General features: G+C 35.1%; 1 protein-coding gene and 1 pseudogene across 8 annotated transcripts in view; one reads left to right on the top strand and one right to left on the bottom strand.

Moving 5' to 3' along the window:
* The window catches only part of LOC116431336 (glutamate receptor ionotropic, kainate 2), a 277,385-nt gene that overhangs the window by 200,539 nt on the left and 58,146 nt on the right, over positions 1 to 18,700 (top strand). For 7 of the 8 annotated variants that reach the window (XM_031986602.2, XM_076370456.1, XM_031986600.2 and 4 more), the window contains exons 7-8: positions 616 to 780; positions 2,453 to 2,605. In XM_031986602.2, the coding sequence (XP_031842462.1) occupies positions 616 to 780; positions 2,453 to 2,605 (318 nt within the window). Of the gene's footprint in view, positions 1 to 615; positions 781 to 2,452; positions 2,610 to 18,700 lie in introns of all 8 variants that reach the window. The other variant, XM_076370455.1, reaches the window with a different exon arrangement.
* LOC116431338 (5S ribosomal RNA) lies at positions 18,186 to 18,305 on the bottom strand (annotated as a pseudogene).

The raw sequence follows: 18,700 nt of genomic DNA, 5'->3' as shown, positions 1-18,700 counted from the left end.
TGAGTGACATTTGTGTTTGTTGAATTTGACACGATATTGTATGGAAAGGGGTTGAAAGACCAGAAGAGTCCATTGATCCATTTCGACATTTACGTCTATTCAAGAGTCATTCACCAGTACGCATAGTGCATGGGAAAAATCTATACTATGTGTAAATGTGCAAAAATAAATTAATAAATTCAATAAAAAGGACTAACTTCATATTTTACTCAAAATTTAATTTTCTTATAATTGTCATAAGTTCATGATGGAACGTAGTTTATAATGGTATCACTTATCGAATTGAGTTTATATTACCAGCATACATATATTAATAAATAAAATATGTGTACATTTACATGGTATCATATAATATTTCGTTGAAGCAGAACATTTCGAACGCCACAAAGTGAAATGCTTCAGTTATCGAGTAACAGATATTCTATAGGTCGGGAAATAACGTGATTCACGTCCGAGTGGACATTAATATGTGAAATATTCTGTTTGACGAAATTTTAACTCGCTCGTGTGTACTGAACGGCATGCTTCACGGCACGTAAACCGGTTTTGAATTTCGAACGCCGCAGCTATTCTGGCCTTTTCATCGGAATGAGGGGGAAAAATTTCTGCTTCCAGGACATCGAAACATTCGACCTCGAGGATTTTAAGTACAATAGCGTGAATATGACTGCGTTCCGTTTGGTGGACCTCGAGGAGCCAAAGGTGGCCGAAGTTCTCCGGCAGATGGAACGCTTCCAGCCGATTGGCCCCGCGATCCTCAACAAAACCGGAGTTATCCAGGTTGGTGGAAAGTTCAAGTAACTCTTAGGTATGCCTGGCCCGGAAATCGCGGTTATCGGGAAACGCGAAACGTCCCGAAACTCGTTTCCACGGTCGCCGCCGGTACAGAAAACAATTTTCTGCGTTTCCATGAACGATTGCGTGAACTCTGCAGCAAATGCAAGACTTGCGACAAGGATATTTCCAGAAAATTTATCGAACAAGTGCGTACTGAGTCGAAAACCGAAGCTTAAAGTTATTAGAGAGGTTTAAATGTTTGAAACATATATATTGAAAGAAATACAGTTTTTTTTATTTTATTAATAACTTTTATTATTAGATTATTACTGTATTTTTCAAGATAACGTTTAATTTTATTGGTTGGAAGAATAATAGAGAAACGTTAACATTTATCTGGTAAGGTCTTTTAGAACAAGTTTTGAGTGCAAGACTGGAAAATTTGGTAAATCTTAGAAATTTTAACCAGATTATTATATTATTTTAATATTTTACACGTTCCTTTGTTTTAATATTAGTTCGCATATTTTTCGATATACAAATGATTAATAACTTGTAACATTTGATTTGTAAATTAATACAGAATATAATTATATTTCTTAAATTACACACCTAAATAACTATAATTAATTATATTAGTTCCCGAGGTAACAAATGAAAACTCTAGTAACATTTTTGAGAAATGTGATCAAGCTACCAAAAAATCTGTAATATAATTTTATTAATAATCGGTGAGTAATTTTGAACTTTTAACCATAGAGCGTGTTTGAGAATTTCTGGTTTCAGTTCAGCACAGGGATGGGTTTCCGAGAAGTAATTATTATGAAACAAGAGTTTAGTTTCCGTTTGACTATAAACTTCTGCTTTAATGAGTTGCACCTAATAAAGTTCACTGACATTTGGAACGTGGACTGTACAAACTAGAAATACAATTCAAGACTTTCGAATACTCATTTGAATAACAAAATGTACAAAATTGATCTTCATCAATTTTTATGAACTTTCAGTATAGAGTATATATAAAATACGTTTATCAAATCTTAACAAGGAATATTTCCATCTCATCAAAATAAATGAACTGAAAACAAATAAAACAGGATACATATCAGAATGCATCAAATATTTTTATGAGAACACGTTTCTACGAGAACTTTATTAAAATCGTTGCGTATCACTTCGATAAGTACTTCTGCGAGGGTAATTTAAAAGACTCGATAAACGCAGACCGTAATTTCTCCATTACGAAAGTATTAATAGATTTTCTAACGACCGATTGGAGATTCGATCAGTAATTTCCTCCCTTCAAAACCGGGAATCATCATCATTTTTCAAATGCATTTCCCTCGCTGCCATTTTATTGTTCTTTCGAAGTTGCTCGCTCAAGGACTCCCGGCATTCGGTCTTTAATAAATTACACGTTTATTCGCTCGGTCTACGCCAGTGGAACTCGTAACGGGATTAAGTTTGCTTTTGTTCTATCCGTCCTTCCTTGGAATCAGATGCCTTTACGACGTCATAAATTACCGAGTCATATACTTTTATAACGATTTACCGAAGCTCCAGATCGATCTTAAATGGCGCATACAATCCACCATTATAAGAAACGTCCGCGAAGAAGTACTGCGATCACGAATGGCCAAAAAGCTTTTCACAGGAAGGGAAACGTATGTTTCAGGCAGAACCAGCTTTGGTGTACGACAGCGTGCAGGTTTTCGCGCACGGTTTGGCAGAGTTGGATCGCAGCCACGACCTGCGGCCCGCTAATTTGTCCTGCGAGAAGGAGGAGCCATGGGACGACGGTCTGTCTCTGTACAACTACATTAACGCCGTACGTACGTTCTATAATTATTCGTTGCGATGGCAAATTGCTCATTAACGCGTTGACCGCCCAATCGATACTGGACAAATTATTCATACCATCCAAGCAATTTTTTCTTATAATAGAAGTTACCGAACCCGGAAATTCCAAAAATTATGAAATTTTGTGTGTAACTAGAGTAAGTTAAGTCTAATAATTGCAATTTTTGTGTTGAACTTCACTTTAAAGTGGTGAAACCACCTTTTGAAAAAAATACAAATGAATCTTTTCCGTGGATTATTTTGAGAACAATGAGAGATAGCGAAAAAATATTTAAACCAAAAGTACATTGTTATTTCACATCTATAAAATTGCAGTAAAAAATTTGTCGAAAATAGTTCATCGCAGAAAAATGTTATTTTGCAATTTTATAGATGTGAAAAGACAATGTACTTTTTTTATAAGGATTACATTTCAATCCTAATAAACCCAAGAAAAATGCTTCGCGATAAGTCTTTCACTGAAACATAGACACAAGGTTTTTCGAAGGAATCTGCGAACATTAGTACACGCCGAAAGTTAAAAGTAGCAAGCAATTACTGAGCTCATAGATTATAAGATCCCCGTGCTAATTAAAAGAAAACGCCGGTTCTATCGATACTTCCTCAAATTGTTTATCTTTTGCGTAGCTTCCATTGGTAACTAAATTAACGACGATCGTTCACCTCGATCTGTTCTCCGTTCTCAATCTTGTTCCTACTAAGAAATTCAATTAATAGATTGGAGAAGGCGATTTGAACAGCGAATTCGCCGTATAGTCGTATGTTTTGATACCCATCCGTTTCCTTCCCCAATGAAAGCCCGGTGTGGAAATCAAAAGCACCGATGAAGTAGCGTAATAGAGACAGTCAGCCCGACATTCCTATCGATTCGCGAATCCATTCAGCATTCCGTTAACTGAAACTCACACTGTAAATTCCTTAATTAGCCTACCCTAAACATACCGTCTACTTTAGACCATATGCAACAAATAGTGAACTAAAGGCTGGGATAAATGGAAATCTGTGATTACAAATCGTAATGCGAGAAGCACATATACATAAATTCCATTTGAAATCTTCGCTACGAGTCTGACATGGTATTTAAACTAAGTTAATAATACTTTTTATGAAATTAAAATTAAATTAAAGATTCCTTTAATCAGCACAATTCAATATGCTTTATATTTATTATTTTCGATTGCTTATGAATGAGTAAAACGGTAATTGACTTTTATAAATAATAAAAGTATTATAATATATTACAGTGAAAGTGTGAGAAGGGAGACGTATAAAGTATTTTATAATAATTAGTACTTTTATTGGAGTATATAAAAGATATATAAAATATTTCTCCCTTTACTGACGTACTTTCTTTCTATTGAAGTGTTAATCGGATATTCATTTTTACTTAAAGTTCCAATTTTATAATCTGAACTTTAGTTACAAACTTCACTTTAAAGACATTTATTTTTCAATATAATTTTACTGATAGTTTTCTGATCTTCTATCAAGGAATCTAATTTAGAACTTTTATGTTAAATACATGTGTTACTGGATATGACAAAGTAATAATAAATTTACTAAAAATTAAAATACTTTAAAATTGAATTGCCTCTTGATGTATTTGATAGCATAAAGAAAATAGGTCGATAAGGGTAACGCAACCACGAATAGTTACGAATACTTCAACTATCTCAATCTTGACATGAAATTGAAGTAAAGCCAAACTTTAGTCATAACTAAAGTTAATAGTTTCTTACTAGACTGCTGATATTCATGCCAATAAAGATTTCGATGGAAATTGTAGTTATGCACTACCTACATAGTTTATTAACAGATCATCAGATGTGAATTCAATTTGGTACCATTAAAAATATTTCGTTCTTCTCTTTAGCAATTTACAAACGAAATTTAGATTAACCCAGGTGGATACATTGATATTGAATCAGATTCCTAGTAAGCGCTTGAGTAGAAATTCCATAAGTCAAAATATAATCTGTTTTTCTTAATGCAAGAACAAATACTGGTTACCTAGCGTTAAACGTTCAGAATAAACGCTAATTCAAAATGTACACAGAATTTCATTTTTCCCCTAACAAATTATTAATTACGGAGTCGCTTTCACGGGTGCGACTGCGAGAGAAATCGTGATGTAAGAAGTTAAGTTCAAGATGTCGGGTGATTTGAGCCCAGCATTTCTTCAAGCCGGTAAAAGTAATGTACATTACAATGTACGCCAAGTTTAAAGAAGTTAAGAATTCCATTAAGGTTCAAATGAAAGAAAAACCTCGTTAAACTTTAGCAAATTGTTTACGGTGCTGAATTGCGGATAATCGGATTTCTCGCGAATAAAGAAGTAAAAATGTCCCATTATTCGGAAGACATTTAACATTAGATTTACGGAACGAGGCAATTTGACTCATATTGAATTTTATAAACATTATTTGATAAATGTTTGGATCGATTTTGATTGGTGCAGTTACGCAAACATGTATGCCAGTTGCCTACTATCAATCTCTCGTTTTGCACGCAATAAAAACAACAAATATATTAATATTTTAATGAAAACCCAAAGCAAAACAAAAAAAAATTACATGCTCATCTGGAAAAGTAAAGAATTCATTGCGGAAAGAATTAGTATCATTTCAAGCTTTAAAATGACATGTATACCCGTCAAACTCAGTTAACTGGTTACTCCATTTGCATCTTCGCTCTAAATGGGAAGCTTACTTTATAAATCGGGGATGCTCAACTGAATTAATCTGCTTCAACCGATATAACCGAGTAGCTAGAAGTAATTGCGGAATATTTTGCTCTTAATGATAAGCAACAGTTACTGTATGCGGATTATTCCGCTTAATGATGCAAATAAGTAAAACCTCCAATTTCCAAGACGTAAATAAATAAATATCAATTTTTCTAAGAACGATAGAACCAACTGTACAGTAAGTGTCCGTAATTCTAGAAGATCATAGTTATAAACAAACATTTATATTTCGGTCAATTTTGATCTAAAGTTCATCAAATTTATACAAAGTATTGGAAATATGGTAGACGTCCTTTATTACTAATAAAACCAAAAATAAACTTTTCGCAAATGCATGAAGAAGAAATATATCGTCCCTTGGCATTCAGAAGTTTAATTATATCGAATTATTAACGAGAATCCATTGGAAAGATGGAGTCGAGCAGGTCACCAATCATCGCGACGTTCTTTCCGTGTTCGTCGCACGTATCCGAAAACAATTTGTTCGCCGTCGAAACAGTCCCGTTGCCAGCACAATTCTTCGCGAACACGTTCGGGCAGGGCCGTGTTATTGACAATCCGCGCTATTTCACGATCGAAGGTAACCGACTGTCAAAGCGGTGCAACAGAATCGAGTGCACCGCATAAATTTCACCAATAGTCCGCCGCGGATCGGCGTAACCCGGTTTACGAGTGAAGCTCTTTTAACGAGCAGTCGATTCGGGCGACAAAGCACGTTACCTTAACGACGCCTCGTACCAGCTGGTTTCATCGTAATACACCGAACGACCTTTCCTCTGTCGTTCAGTTTCGCGTCTTCCTTCAATCCTTCTTCCGCTGATCGAACCAATACGAAAGAGTTTTGAAGCGAGTGTATAACATTTTGATCGTGTTACGAATAGACTACGTTATTTTGCGAATTTATTTGCTTTTAACTCCTTCGAGGTAAAATTTTCAGTTTTTATTTTTTAAGATCTTTTTTGGACTGTATACATATATAATGATATAGTAAGTGTCAAAATTTTATAATATTTTTGTTTATACTGTAGAAAATATTAGGTGGTACAGTATAGTTACCACTAACGGTCGTACATTTTCCAAAATTATAGTTTTCATTTGTTATTTATTTGTTTTGAAAATTACAAAATCTAACGAAAGTTAAGAATATATCTTAGCATTTCGTTTCGTGGAGTTTTCCGGAACAGTTTCTTTTATGTCTTATTTTTCTGTAATCAATTATTATACATAGAAGTAAACATAGACATAGAATATGCCTAAAATTTTTCTACTTTCCAACAAATTATTAATGACAAAGTAGTCGCATCGATCAGAGTTAAAAGAGGAATCATAGAGCAAGGAGTTAAAATGGGTACTAGTGCGTTTCATGTATTTACACTGAACCACAAGAGCGTTCTAAATCAATATATATAATAGAATTATTATACTCACCAGATAGTAGATATTTTAAAATTTCGATATATCGATTCTAAATACGTTTGTAAACCAGTGTACATAAAAAGAGAACGTCATAAGTAATTGTCAATATTAATGTAATTGTTAGATCTTTACAAATAGATTTTGAAATTCGAAATTATATGATATTATGTGATTAAGTGTTCCACTGATAGAAGTGATTCTACATGAAAAAATAAATCACAAACGCAGAATATTCTATAAATAAACTACTGTTACATGAAATTTCATTTCCGAAGTAAACGGTTTTGAAGTTTCATCCGAGGCGCGTGCTTTTGAATAGGATCTTGCTGACGCGTCCGGATATTACGTACCGTCTCTACTTAAAGTAGATACTACGGCGTAAAGCCAGACAAACTTTTGAATTCATTTACCTCGGGAACCAGGCTTCAAAATGGTCTATTCGTAAGAAGGTACTGAATGTAAGTTGACAATATCTGTTATATAAATAATAAACTAGTATTAACTTTAAATTAACTTAGAAAAGAATAAATTTGAGGAACAAAATTTAACTATTGCAGAATTCGACTCATTCCAGTTTGTTCGATTTCTATTAACAAATAATATCCAAGCTCGAATCCAAGCTTACCTGAAATTCAAATAAATTCACGAAGTTTCTAGTTGAGGCTTCGATTTTTCTCGAAAGCAAGATTCTAAAGAAAACGAGTATCTCACATACCGAAGGCCAATGTTCAAGCAAGATATTTTCCAAGAAGATCTTCCAGTTTCCTTCCATGGAATGATTGATCTCCTCGTATTCTTCGAACGCGAGCCGGCTCAAAACAGACGCCTTTGCCGATTCCAATCTACTTAATTGCTTTTCCTGTGCATAAACAAGAAACGATCAACAGTAACTCGCCCCGGTGAAGTGAAAGAGATCGTAAAGAAGTCTGGAATGACGAGTCGTATTCGAAGAGAGATCGAAAGAGCTGACGGACTGGATGCGCAAAAACAGCGCAGCGCAATCGGCAAAGATATATCGGTCGTTATTCGCACCCGGTGCACTAACAAACGAAGAAACTGAAGTTGCAGCTGGCGAAGTAGAAAATGGTATAGGTCTCCTGTTTGCCGGCTACAGAGTTAATCGGATGTTTACTGTTTTCCAAACGGATAACACACGTTACTGCGACCGAATCGGATCGATACCTCCGTCTAGATTTTTCTAAAAGAAACAAAGCAACTACGTTGCTAAACGCATTGACTGCTATGAGAATTTCAAACGTTTTGCATAGTAATGCATATTCTTTCATAGCAAAGGTAAATGTTATTAAACATAATTAATAATGATTTGGTATCGCAGTACACATATTATTGTATTATTTAAATATTTGTGCTACCAAATATTTTTATTTGACATCAATTTTCTCCTTGTAATTGTTCCACGGTGATTACCGTGTTAGTCAATATGTTAATCCTTAATGTGATAACTACACTGCTGATTTTTATGCATTCATGAAAAATTTGAGAGTGAAAAATTGCGCATAATAGACAGGATACGAAAGAATATAAAATATTCAAAGTTTAGTGCTTTTTATAATACTTAATAAATACCTTTCCCTATTGTAATTCTTTTTTTTTCAATCGTGTTCTTATAAGATTTTGATTTACATAAAGATACGCAGTCTTTATTAGGCATAACCTATCGATATGTTTTCATTAAAATGTAACCGTAAAAATAATTTAAAAGTCCCCAAAATGTTTCCTTCATGTAACAATTTTGTATGGTTCTATGAAATTAAAAAATATCTTTGATAACATGAGATGACTAAATTGAAAAGAAAGCAAATATATTTTGAATTTTTTGAGTAAAAGGAAAGAGATTTTTTTTATCCTTCATTATTTAATATTTAATTCAATATTACATAGATGGAAACTGAAATTAAGATTAAAAAAAAATAAATATATAAAATAGAGAATGGTAGGTTTCCAAGAAACTTGTCTCTGATTTCTGACGTACAGATATTTCTATTCTTGAAACTATAAAAACCAAGTAACAAACGACTGTTGGGCTGTTCCATTTCTTTGAACCCGGCATGTACTATGTAAGACGGCAGTTTTCAAAACATAGTAATAAATATGAGCAATGGCAGTACAAGAAACATATCCATGGAAAAAGTACATTTACGATATTGCGTACTTTACGACTTCCAACATTGGAATACCGTGGTTGTAGCCGCTGAAAATTTCTGTCGTCTGTTCGGTGAGTATAGTGCATCAAACATACGTGCCAACGGAGATTATAATAATTTATTTATACAAATTAAGTAGCAAGGAATCAGCAACTTTCCGGAGAAAATAACGGCACTTCGGAATTGCAAAAATATTAAAACTTCTTGGCAGATTTTATTCTACTTAAAAATAAATTTTGCAATCTTAGTTTTACAAGCGATATCATAAAGAAACTATAAGAGGAATGTCAGACATTGGAAAAATTATTGAAAGAGAAAGCTTTAACACAATCGATGCGAAACACATTGTACAAATCCGTAAAAACAAGAAGAAACGTTCAGACACATAATATCATGACCATAATGTATGCTAATGGATTTTCATAAGAATAAAGTATTTTACAAATATTAAACAGATCACGCTGTTTATAATACTCATATAACACATTTTATTTATGTCATTTATTTATTTTGAGGATAAATAATAGCGTCCGATATGAATATACGTTATTCTGTTAGTTTAACGGAATCATTATTTGTGTGAAAAAGGAAGTGATTTTCCAAAGCTCGCAAATAAATTGTGAATCGCGTCGATTATACTCCGCTTGAACGTATTGTTAGTTCGATGAGCTGAATGAGGTATTCGATGTACGAGTAGAGACGTGAATGGGTCAAGCGCGGTAAAACATTTGATTTGTTCAAATGGATAAAATCGAATATTACAAATGACTATTCATGACTGTCAAATAGAAATTAAGAGTACGTAATTGTCTGAATTTATGAAAAATAGACACATTTTTAGAACTTTTTATATAATACAACTGCTTAGTGGTAAATTGTTATATGTTTACTACATTAATATACTTGTGTAGAATATTCAATTAAAATGTTCGAACTGCAACATTACATTAGTAATTATAGACAATATCAATAATGTTTTTACTAAACATCTTAATATAATGAAATGAATATCCACTAGCTATTTTTATATTCAAATTAGCAACGAATTGATCGTTACTTCATACATTTACTATAATTTTGTAATTAAGAATTTATGTATATCCCCTGTTCATTTTCACTTATAAAATATTCAAGTACCACTCTTCAGAAGAATTTAGAACACTCTGTATACTCTTTATTATTATTTACAATTTATTTTCAGCATTTTAGTAACTTTAAAATATGAAGATTTGTTAGAATCGTCGGAATTCCACCACAATCCGTTTCAAATCCACTTTCGAAATTCTATATCATTGTAGAAGAAAATTCCACATCTAGGGTTTTAAAGAGTCGCAAAGGTGGTAATCTGTTCAGATATCTAATCCAATGAGTTGGGTGTATGCTGGAGTACCTCTCTTCCGAGATTTTCAAGAGCCATTTTTGTTAAGTTGTCTAGCTGTGTTGGTTGATTCATTGTTGAAAATGGTCGCTTTTATTCATATGAGATATTACAGTCTTTAACACTAGGTTTACGGAACGCGTCAATTTGACGATTATTGAATTTTATAAGTATTATTTATTAAGTATTTACGCCGATTTCGATTGATGCGATTGCACGGATATCCCAATTATCAATTATCCGGATGTATTAACCAGATGTATTATTATTAATAATACAACAACAAAATTTCTAGAAAAATCCTATTTCAGTAAAAAATAATAAGAGCGATCTTTATCTACTGGTAACTCTGTATGAGAAAACATTCATTATGAACTGACAAACGCGCGAACGTATTAGGTAATCTAATATTTCACACAGTAAACACGTTTGCTATTAACAGAATTCAATTGCCCGAACCAAGAACAAAGTAACACAATACAACCTCATTACAAGGCGTCAATCATTATACAGACGAAAAGAACCACTACCAACTTCGTAACAGTACATCCAACACACGTGAATATATAACGTGCATAAAGACTAATGAACCTCAACGTACATTCAGTATGACGTAGAGAAACATCATTGGTAGTAAACACGTTAACAATAAAATCGGATAGTCTATGTTATCACTTTCAAGTTTCTTGTGTCATAATTCCATAAACCGATAAAATGCTTCTACGCGAAATTATTAAACATATCCTTCTGTTAAATTGCAACACAAATCATGTTAAATATCAATAAATGTATTCTTGCAATTTATTAAGGATTGGAAGCTATTCATTTCCATTTTTCGGTACATTTAATATCAATGCAATTAAATAATGGAATTTTTCATAACTTTAGTTCAGATATTGAATAAATATATCTTGATTAAAGAAAATCAATTTTACATTTATTTCGGAGTCCCAATAGTAAAACCTTCAATATTTCACGAAAAATGTTCTCCCTTCTCCCTACCGACCCGATAAACCAATAATGCCGACTCTTTTTCGTTCATGGGTTGCGCAAACGTTGCCGGATCAGAATTACGAGGATTTCCAATATACCAATGGGATATCGGAAGTCAAGGAGCGCGTGTTTTGATGTGGGAACCAGCACATAATCAAAGGCAATATACGTGATACATACGGAATCGCGTATAGGCAACAGACAATACACATTTAATGCAACTATCGTGTAATTCCAAAGGCAACGGAATGCGTAGTGAGTCCACTGGTTAAACCTGCGAGCGTTAACGGTTCATCAATCCTGCAGAATCCTGTGACGGATAATATTTGATCGATGCCCATTTTTCTTTCATTATTTTAACATTTATGTGATTTTATCGTTTACAACGATTAATATTTTAAACTCTAACATCTTCTTTCAAAAGAATATAAATAAATAAGATATGAATAGGAAGCGGTTATTTTACCTGTAAATGTTTTGTCAGTTGACAAGTGGTGCATATAAATGTATATTTATTGCACGACAAAATTTTCGAGAACATTAATCTTTCAATGTTCATACAGATATGTGAAATATCGATTGTGTCCAACAGAATCGGATATGAAAAATGGATAAAAGTAAAAATGTTTACACATTCTTTTATTTAATTCCTTCCAGGTTATTAAAAAAAAATAATTATAAAAGAATATACGATTTTTTAACAGTATACCCTGGATAAATGACCAGTTTTAAAATTTTATTTCAAATTCTGCGTTTTCTTGCGTTCATTTAACATGTTGCCTGCTACAGTAGTCACCGAGATCGGAGCTTTCAAATTGCTGAAGAACAATTGCAATAAAAAACTTGATTTTAAATAAAAATATTTAGTAACATAAGTAGCTAGATCATAGAGTAATATGATTACTGTGATACTAAACCATTAATAATTATTTTCAATATCATTTGCCTTTGTTATTAAAGAATAAGTAATACTATTCAAAACACTAGAAATTATCGTGGCAGTCAACGTGTTAACTTTATATCAATTCCTATATTGCCCGATTCTCAATTTCTGTCTTCCTTTTTGTTTCTGTTTTCATCAACACTAAGTTTACGAGGGTTTATTATACGGTTTATTCTACTGTTCCTAGAAAAATTGAGGTTCATTCGTTTAGATCTTCAAAATTAGGAATATGAAAATAGACTATTGAGATACATATTCCAGTAATTCCATCAATTTAAAACCACATAAACGTTCACCAATATTTATAAAATACAATATGTGCCAAATTAACGCGTTCCGCAGACTTAGTGTTAAGAAGAATTTATTGTTTGGCTTGTTTATCTTTATTTCATAACCAGTTCTTTGACTGGTTACAGTAGGAATAGAAATATACAAAATACCGGTACGTTCAGCGTTAAATATTTGAAAATGAGGAAAGAGGCGGCGGGGAAAAGATGAAGTCTTGATGACTACGACGACAGAAAATCGTGAATATCCCAACTGGCCAAAGTATTCCACCTGGAAACGGCCAGATTGGTAGACGTCCAGCGATAAGCCGCAAACGTGCGCGGAGAACGGAGCTCGCGTTGACACATGAATAATTGAACAGCGTATTTAGCAAATAGCTACGGAGAATGGTCCGTTCCCATCTTCCGTGTCTTCTGTCTGTCTCGTCGCTCGCAGTCCTCCCTCCTTTCCCTCTCGTCGGCCATCTTATACATATATTTTCCACCCTCCCCCATCCTTATCCAACGCGATCAGCTTATCCTGCCCCAATCTCTTTCGCTTCTGATATCCTCACTTTTTGTTGTGCCGGCCTCAGTAGTGTTTTATGAAACGCAACCGTAACATGATGGCAGAAAATGTAAAACGATTCCATCTCCGCCTGTCATATTGTAGGACTCCCGACGCGATGTTTATTCAAGCTTGTGCTCCTAATCTTTTATTTAGTGGGCGTTCAGTTATCTTCGTAGGGGCGGAGGCGTTGTAATTTGTCGTTGAATTATGGAGGATTGGACTGAAACGAGTCAATTAAGACTGGAATAATAAAAAGAAGAAATTGACGAAAAATCCTTTCTACCCTTTATTTTCATCATTTTTCAAACGAACGAAGTGGTGTTCGGTTCAGTCTGTCGCAATCCACTATACAAACAATGTTCTATAGTAAAAAAAAAAAATGAATAAAACCACCATTGTTTGTGAACTGACACCCGAAACATTACCATGATTGTACGATCATCTCGCGTTACATTTTAAATCCACAGCGTCAGCCAGCGGCTGGCGTTTTCAAACGGTACGACAGCTTTCATTCGATTTCAATCGTGAATATTTACAAAGGGGTTTGGAATTAAATCGTGTTTGCCCAATGGCGAGTGAGCCGCGGGGCGAAAAGCGTCCCAAGTTATTTAGGAAGAACGTTCCACCCCGGCATTATTGTTATTCCGCGGATGTTTATGCAGTTCCCAAACTGTCCCATTCATTTCCTCGCGATCTCGTCCGGCTTGCAAAACTTTTTCCACTCCCTTTGGGAGGTATCTTTTACCGCTTCCTCTCCCCGAGCCAACTTGTTCCGCTGTTTTTGTTTCAAGAGCGTTCCGCGCGACCATATTTTCGCCTCGAATTCGTTCCACGGTACGGGCCGGCTGCTTTTCTATTTTCGTTCGTTTCTTGGTCCGCTTCCTGCCACCCACCCCCGCGCTACGTGCCCTTACCATTCGAATTCCTACCCTCCGTGGACAACACGTTCTCCTAGCTCGCAATACACCGCCACTCACGTACCCGCCGCACGACGGGGCACGTACGGAGTCTATTAACTGAATATTACTGGCTGAGTCGAACTTTCCGGTCAGTTCGGCGGCGCTGGCGAGCTCGGAACACTTGAGGAATTTCCGGTTCAGGTGATGTCGTCGTCCGGCACAGTTGCCTGGAATAAGAGAAACCGCTCGAAATTGCTAATTTACGGTCTGCAAAGGGTCTCCGCGTTATTAGTCGGCATTCCTGTTATTAACGATGAGTATATGAAAGATGAATGGAGAAACTGTTACTACTATTTTATGATTAACCCTTATCGCTCTAGTTGATTATGTAATTTATTGACAGACAATTTGAAGTCATTCTTTTAGTACCCGTAACGAAAATTGGAAAGTGTTATACTATTACATTTGAAGCTTTCTGTTAAATTACGGAACGGAGGGAGAACTTGAAAAAGTTTAGGAGAGAGGGAATGGCGTTTCGTCCAGGATCTAGCAGTGAACTCGTCAGTAAGACATTCTGGTAGGCCCATGCCACAGACGCTGGCACGAGTGTTAGAGGTTTACGAATGTCTCATATAAGTTGTGTAACGACTGGATAGAAGCGAGAAAGGCCTTGATGCGCTAGTCTTCTATTGGCAGAGTGCTGGAAGTTGCCGCCACACATTTCTTAGAATTTTTGTTTTCCTTTTTAAGACATTTGCATGTAGCAAATGCAGTAATGTTAGGGTAGTTTTCTCAGATCTGTTCATTAAAATATTTAATGTTATAAATAGTGCCGTAGTGGACCCTATAGAGTGTTAAGGGTTAATATATTTGGAATTGTATGGAAGGTGCTTATACTTGAAATTTCTTAGAAACGAGGATGAGTTTTAATTTCATTAATAATATACTGTACATTGTCTTTGTAACGTGCAAAAGTGTGTAGTAAAATGTTTTTAATTTTTATGATTGAATCGTATTTTACACTAGTGAAAAACATTCGATGCGAAAAAATGTTTACACGATTTCCTGTATAGTTACCTGTGCGCGGAAGGTACAAATAATTATTGGCTTTCGTATCATAAAAGAAGCTACTATAGTTGTAATTTTCTCATACAGTCTGCAAAACAGAAACTCTTCAAAGTTGAATTACGTATGAAACTTTTCAATTTCTTTTAACCCCTTTTTTATCCCTTTCATACGAACAACAATCAACAAAAAACGTATTCAACAAATACTTTCGAATAGAAACTTTCCATCGAAATTTCGATAAAAATCAATAAATGTATCGTGTATTCTCTTGTCGATCCCATCGTTTAGCTGTAATCGCAGTATCACAAAAGCTTTCGCGAAACAAAAGTCAAAAACAACGCGCAAATTCTGTAACGTATCGCGTATCGGCAGTGTGGTCAATTAAATCTCGTTTGATCGATGGAAAACGCCGAGCATTTTCCCATTCCGCGTTCCATTCAGGCGTTTTTAAACAATGTCACGTAACGTTTACAGGCTAACTCGGCCCTGTTCCCATTTAGCCGGCATCGCGGCGACTCTCGTCACCGAGTAACCGTACATTGTTAAACGCATTATTTATCGTACCCGACGATCAACCTTTCTTCCATGGCATTTCGGTAATGCGCGTATTGTGAACGATGTCACTGTTATTCGCTATCATACGCGTGCGTCGGATCGTTCGCGGATTCAGCCTTTAATTTACACCGAATATGGCTGTTGTAGTTCATTAATCAATGAACGCGGTTTACACGGTCAATACTATGATCGTCGCAATTCGAAATATTGCTCGGCCGACAAACGCTTCTGAATTCACGTCGATGGGGTTATGCAGAAATGCTATAAATCCCGTGGAATTATGCTACATTCCGAAAGAACACGATTTAGAACGTCTACATTACTTCCTGCCATTCCGCGTCGTGGACCCTTCATAATTAGAAACGGTTTGTGCAACGGAATACACGGTTATCAAGTCAGTAAAAACTAAGAAGAAACTGTTAGGTCGTCCCATGAGTTCTTGTCGTTTATTTTTCTACAGTATAAAATGATATTTTGTTACATATAACATTTTTATATCTTTACGATCTATCGCTCTCGAATACCTTCTACTGGCTAAACTGGAGTAGGTCAAACTCGTATCGCTCTGTCATTATACAACGTAAGACGAACAGTATTAACACTCCGCGGGACGACCTAATATTTATTGTGTTCATAGCTTATGCAAAAACTGAAGATACACTACGTTCTTGATTTGGCTCAACGTTTTATCTCTGATGTCCTTAAATACACTTAACAGTTGAACTACCGAGCAGACAAATTAAATGCCTTTTGTTTTTCTGGAGATATTATAAGAATGTGTTTATTAAAATTTTCGTTGGATTACATTTTAGTTTGTACATTACCAACTCAAGTTACTTAGTCATTTCTCTCAAAAACGCTTGTATCTTCTCAATGGTTGTAAAAAAAGAAATTAGGAATAGGTGAAAACATAAAATTGTGTTTCTACAATTTTATCGTGTTTGGTGTGATATTAATAAAAAAAAACAATAACAAACACGATTGTGAAAGTTTTATTCATCACAGTCAAACACAATAAAGTTTGATTCTTGAATTAAAGGTTTCAGGTTTATCGCTAGCCTTTAATAATGCCGAACGCTTCAACTCTCAGTCTTTCCGTTTCCTTCACTGGCGTTGTATTTTTCTACGTCTGCCATGATTGATAGTTTTGTTTCCGAAAATTGAATCGTTTCCACCTCTTCATAGTTGCAACATCTGGGTTCCAATTTGTGTTGCAATTATCCAATGTTCACTATACCCGGCCCTCCGTGTCTCGAGATTCCGTAAACATAAGCCACTGCTTTGCCAGAAGGAAATCCGACGCCATTGTTCTGTTGTATACCAGGCGAAAATGTCGACAAGTCAAAATATACTAATATATAAATATATTTCAATGCTGAAGTCGCACGGGTAAATAGAATATATAATTATTAATGAAGACAGCGTAAATACAAAGCTTGCTGAGTACCGAGTTCGGCAGTTTCAGTACTAAATTTAGAATTCAAATGCTGTTGCTGCTTATAATTCGGCTACTTATATACTAAAACATGGAATAGAAAGAGCGAAGGTGACCAAACCTTAGAAATAAACCCCGATCGTCCTGACTCAAGGTTCAGAGGTGACTCTGCTGAAGATACTTGAAACGGTGAATCATTAAGGTAGCGTGGCGCGTTGCAGATAACGTGGATTGGCCATCCAACAGTCCCTTATATCTCACTTTATCCCATTTAATTTCGCATCTGCCTTTTGTTACTGCTGTGAAGTCAACGACCACGTGACGAAACCCCAGCAGATCTGAGCATTGGAAGTAGAAGCGTCCCCTTGCCCCTGTGACTTCTCAGCTTGTCGGAAGTGTGTCAATACTCCTAAGCTCGAAAATACCTAAGGATTAGAAGTATGCAAGAACCCGAAATATTCAGAACTCGATAGTTGAAACGAATAGATAATACATTAGGTCGAGTCGGTTCGAGTTCTCGAACATTTCAGGATTCTCGATTATGCCGAGATTTTCAAATGTTTCGAAGATCTAGAGCTTATGAAGACTTATTTAGTTTAGTAATATGGAATTATTAAATTTGGAAAATGTTCCTACATTTCGTGATATCCATCCATCAGTGGAAAATATCAACGCATTAAATTCTTATTGCGTAATATACGCATGTAAAACACAAGAATTGAGAATACGTGCAAGTAACAAATCCAGGATGTTTTTAAAAATCTCGATATTTTTTGGAATCCTGAAAATATCCGGGAATTCGGAAATTTTCGAAAAATCCGACACGTTCGAAATTTCCAATGCTTTTGAGAATCCTGACACCTTCGAGAATCCCGACAGTTCCGAGAATTCCGAAATGATCGAGAATCCTACACGAATCCGATAGAAATTCTTAACCCGTCCCGACCCGACATTTCCAAGTCCTTGCAAACCTTTACTGAGCATACACGTTATTCAAAAGAGAAAGATAAAAGGTCAAATTAAATTGTTATTAATGTTTCAGAATTTATTTAGCACCTCTAAATAGCAATTCAACAAAATTCATTGTTGTTTATTATTTTAGGAAAAAAATTGTGCCAACATTACGCGGTGTTCCCAGGCGGTCTCCCATCCAAGTACTAACCACGCCTAGCGTCTTTTAACTTCGGTGATCGGACGAATACCGGTGTATTTGAACGCAGTTTGAACGTTGACGAGAGATTAGATTAATGAAGTGGAGAAAACGAAGCAGAAGTCTACACGCAATAAAATTTGATACAATTCACAAAAAAATTACATTATTCATCCTTATAATGCGTCGAACCTATCTTATTCACAATGTAAAAATAGGAAAAATTGATTCGATATTTGATTCACCTTATAATAGCATAATGCACGATGGGTTGTGTAGTTTTGAACTCTGCGTTGTTGTCTTTTAGACTTGGTCTGTGACTCTGACTGTTACGCGTGTAATAGTGTTCCTGTGTGATTTAGCATGCATTGGTTTGTTTGTTTATAAGATTACTGCTAAACTATGGTTTATTTATTAATCAGCGCAATAGGTAATTTACGGTGCGGATGTAAAGTAAAGACTGATCAAAAAGTAGATA

This window comes from Nomia melanderi, chromosome 9 (genome assembly GCF_051020985.1).
Source record: "Nomia melanderi isolate GNS246 chromosome 9, iyNomMela1, whole genome shotgun sequence".
Lineage (NCBI taxonomy): Eukaryota > Metazoa > Arthropoda > Insecta > Hymenoptera > Halictidae > Nomia > Nomia melanderi.
The sequence above is the reverse complement of the archived record's forward strand: the minus strand, read 5'-3'. Positions and strand labels throughout refer to the sequence as shown.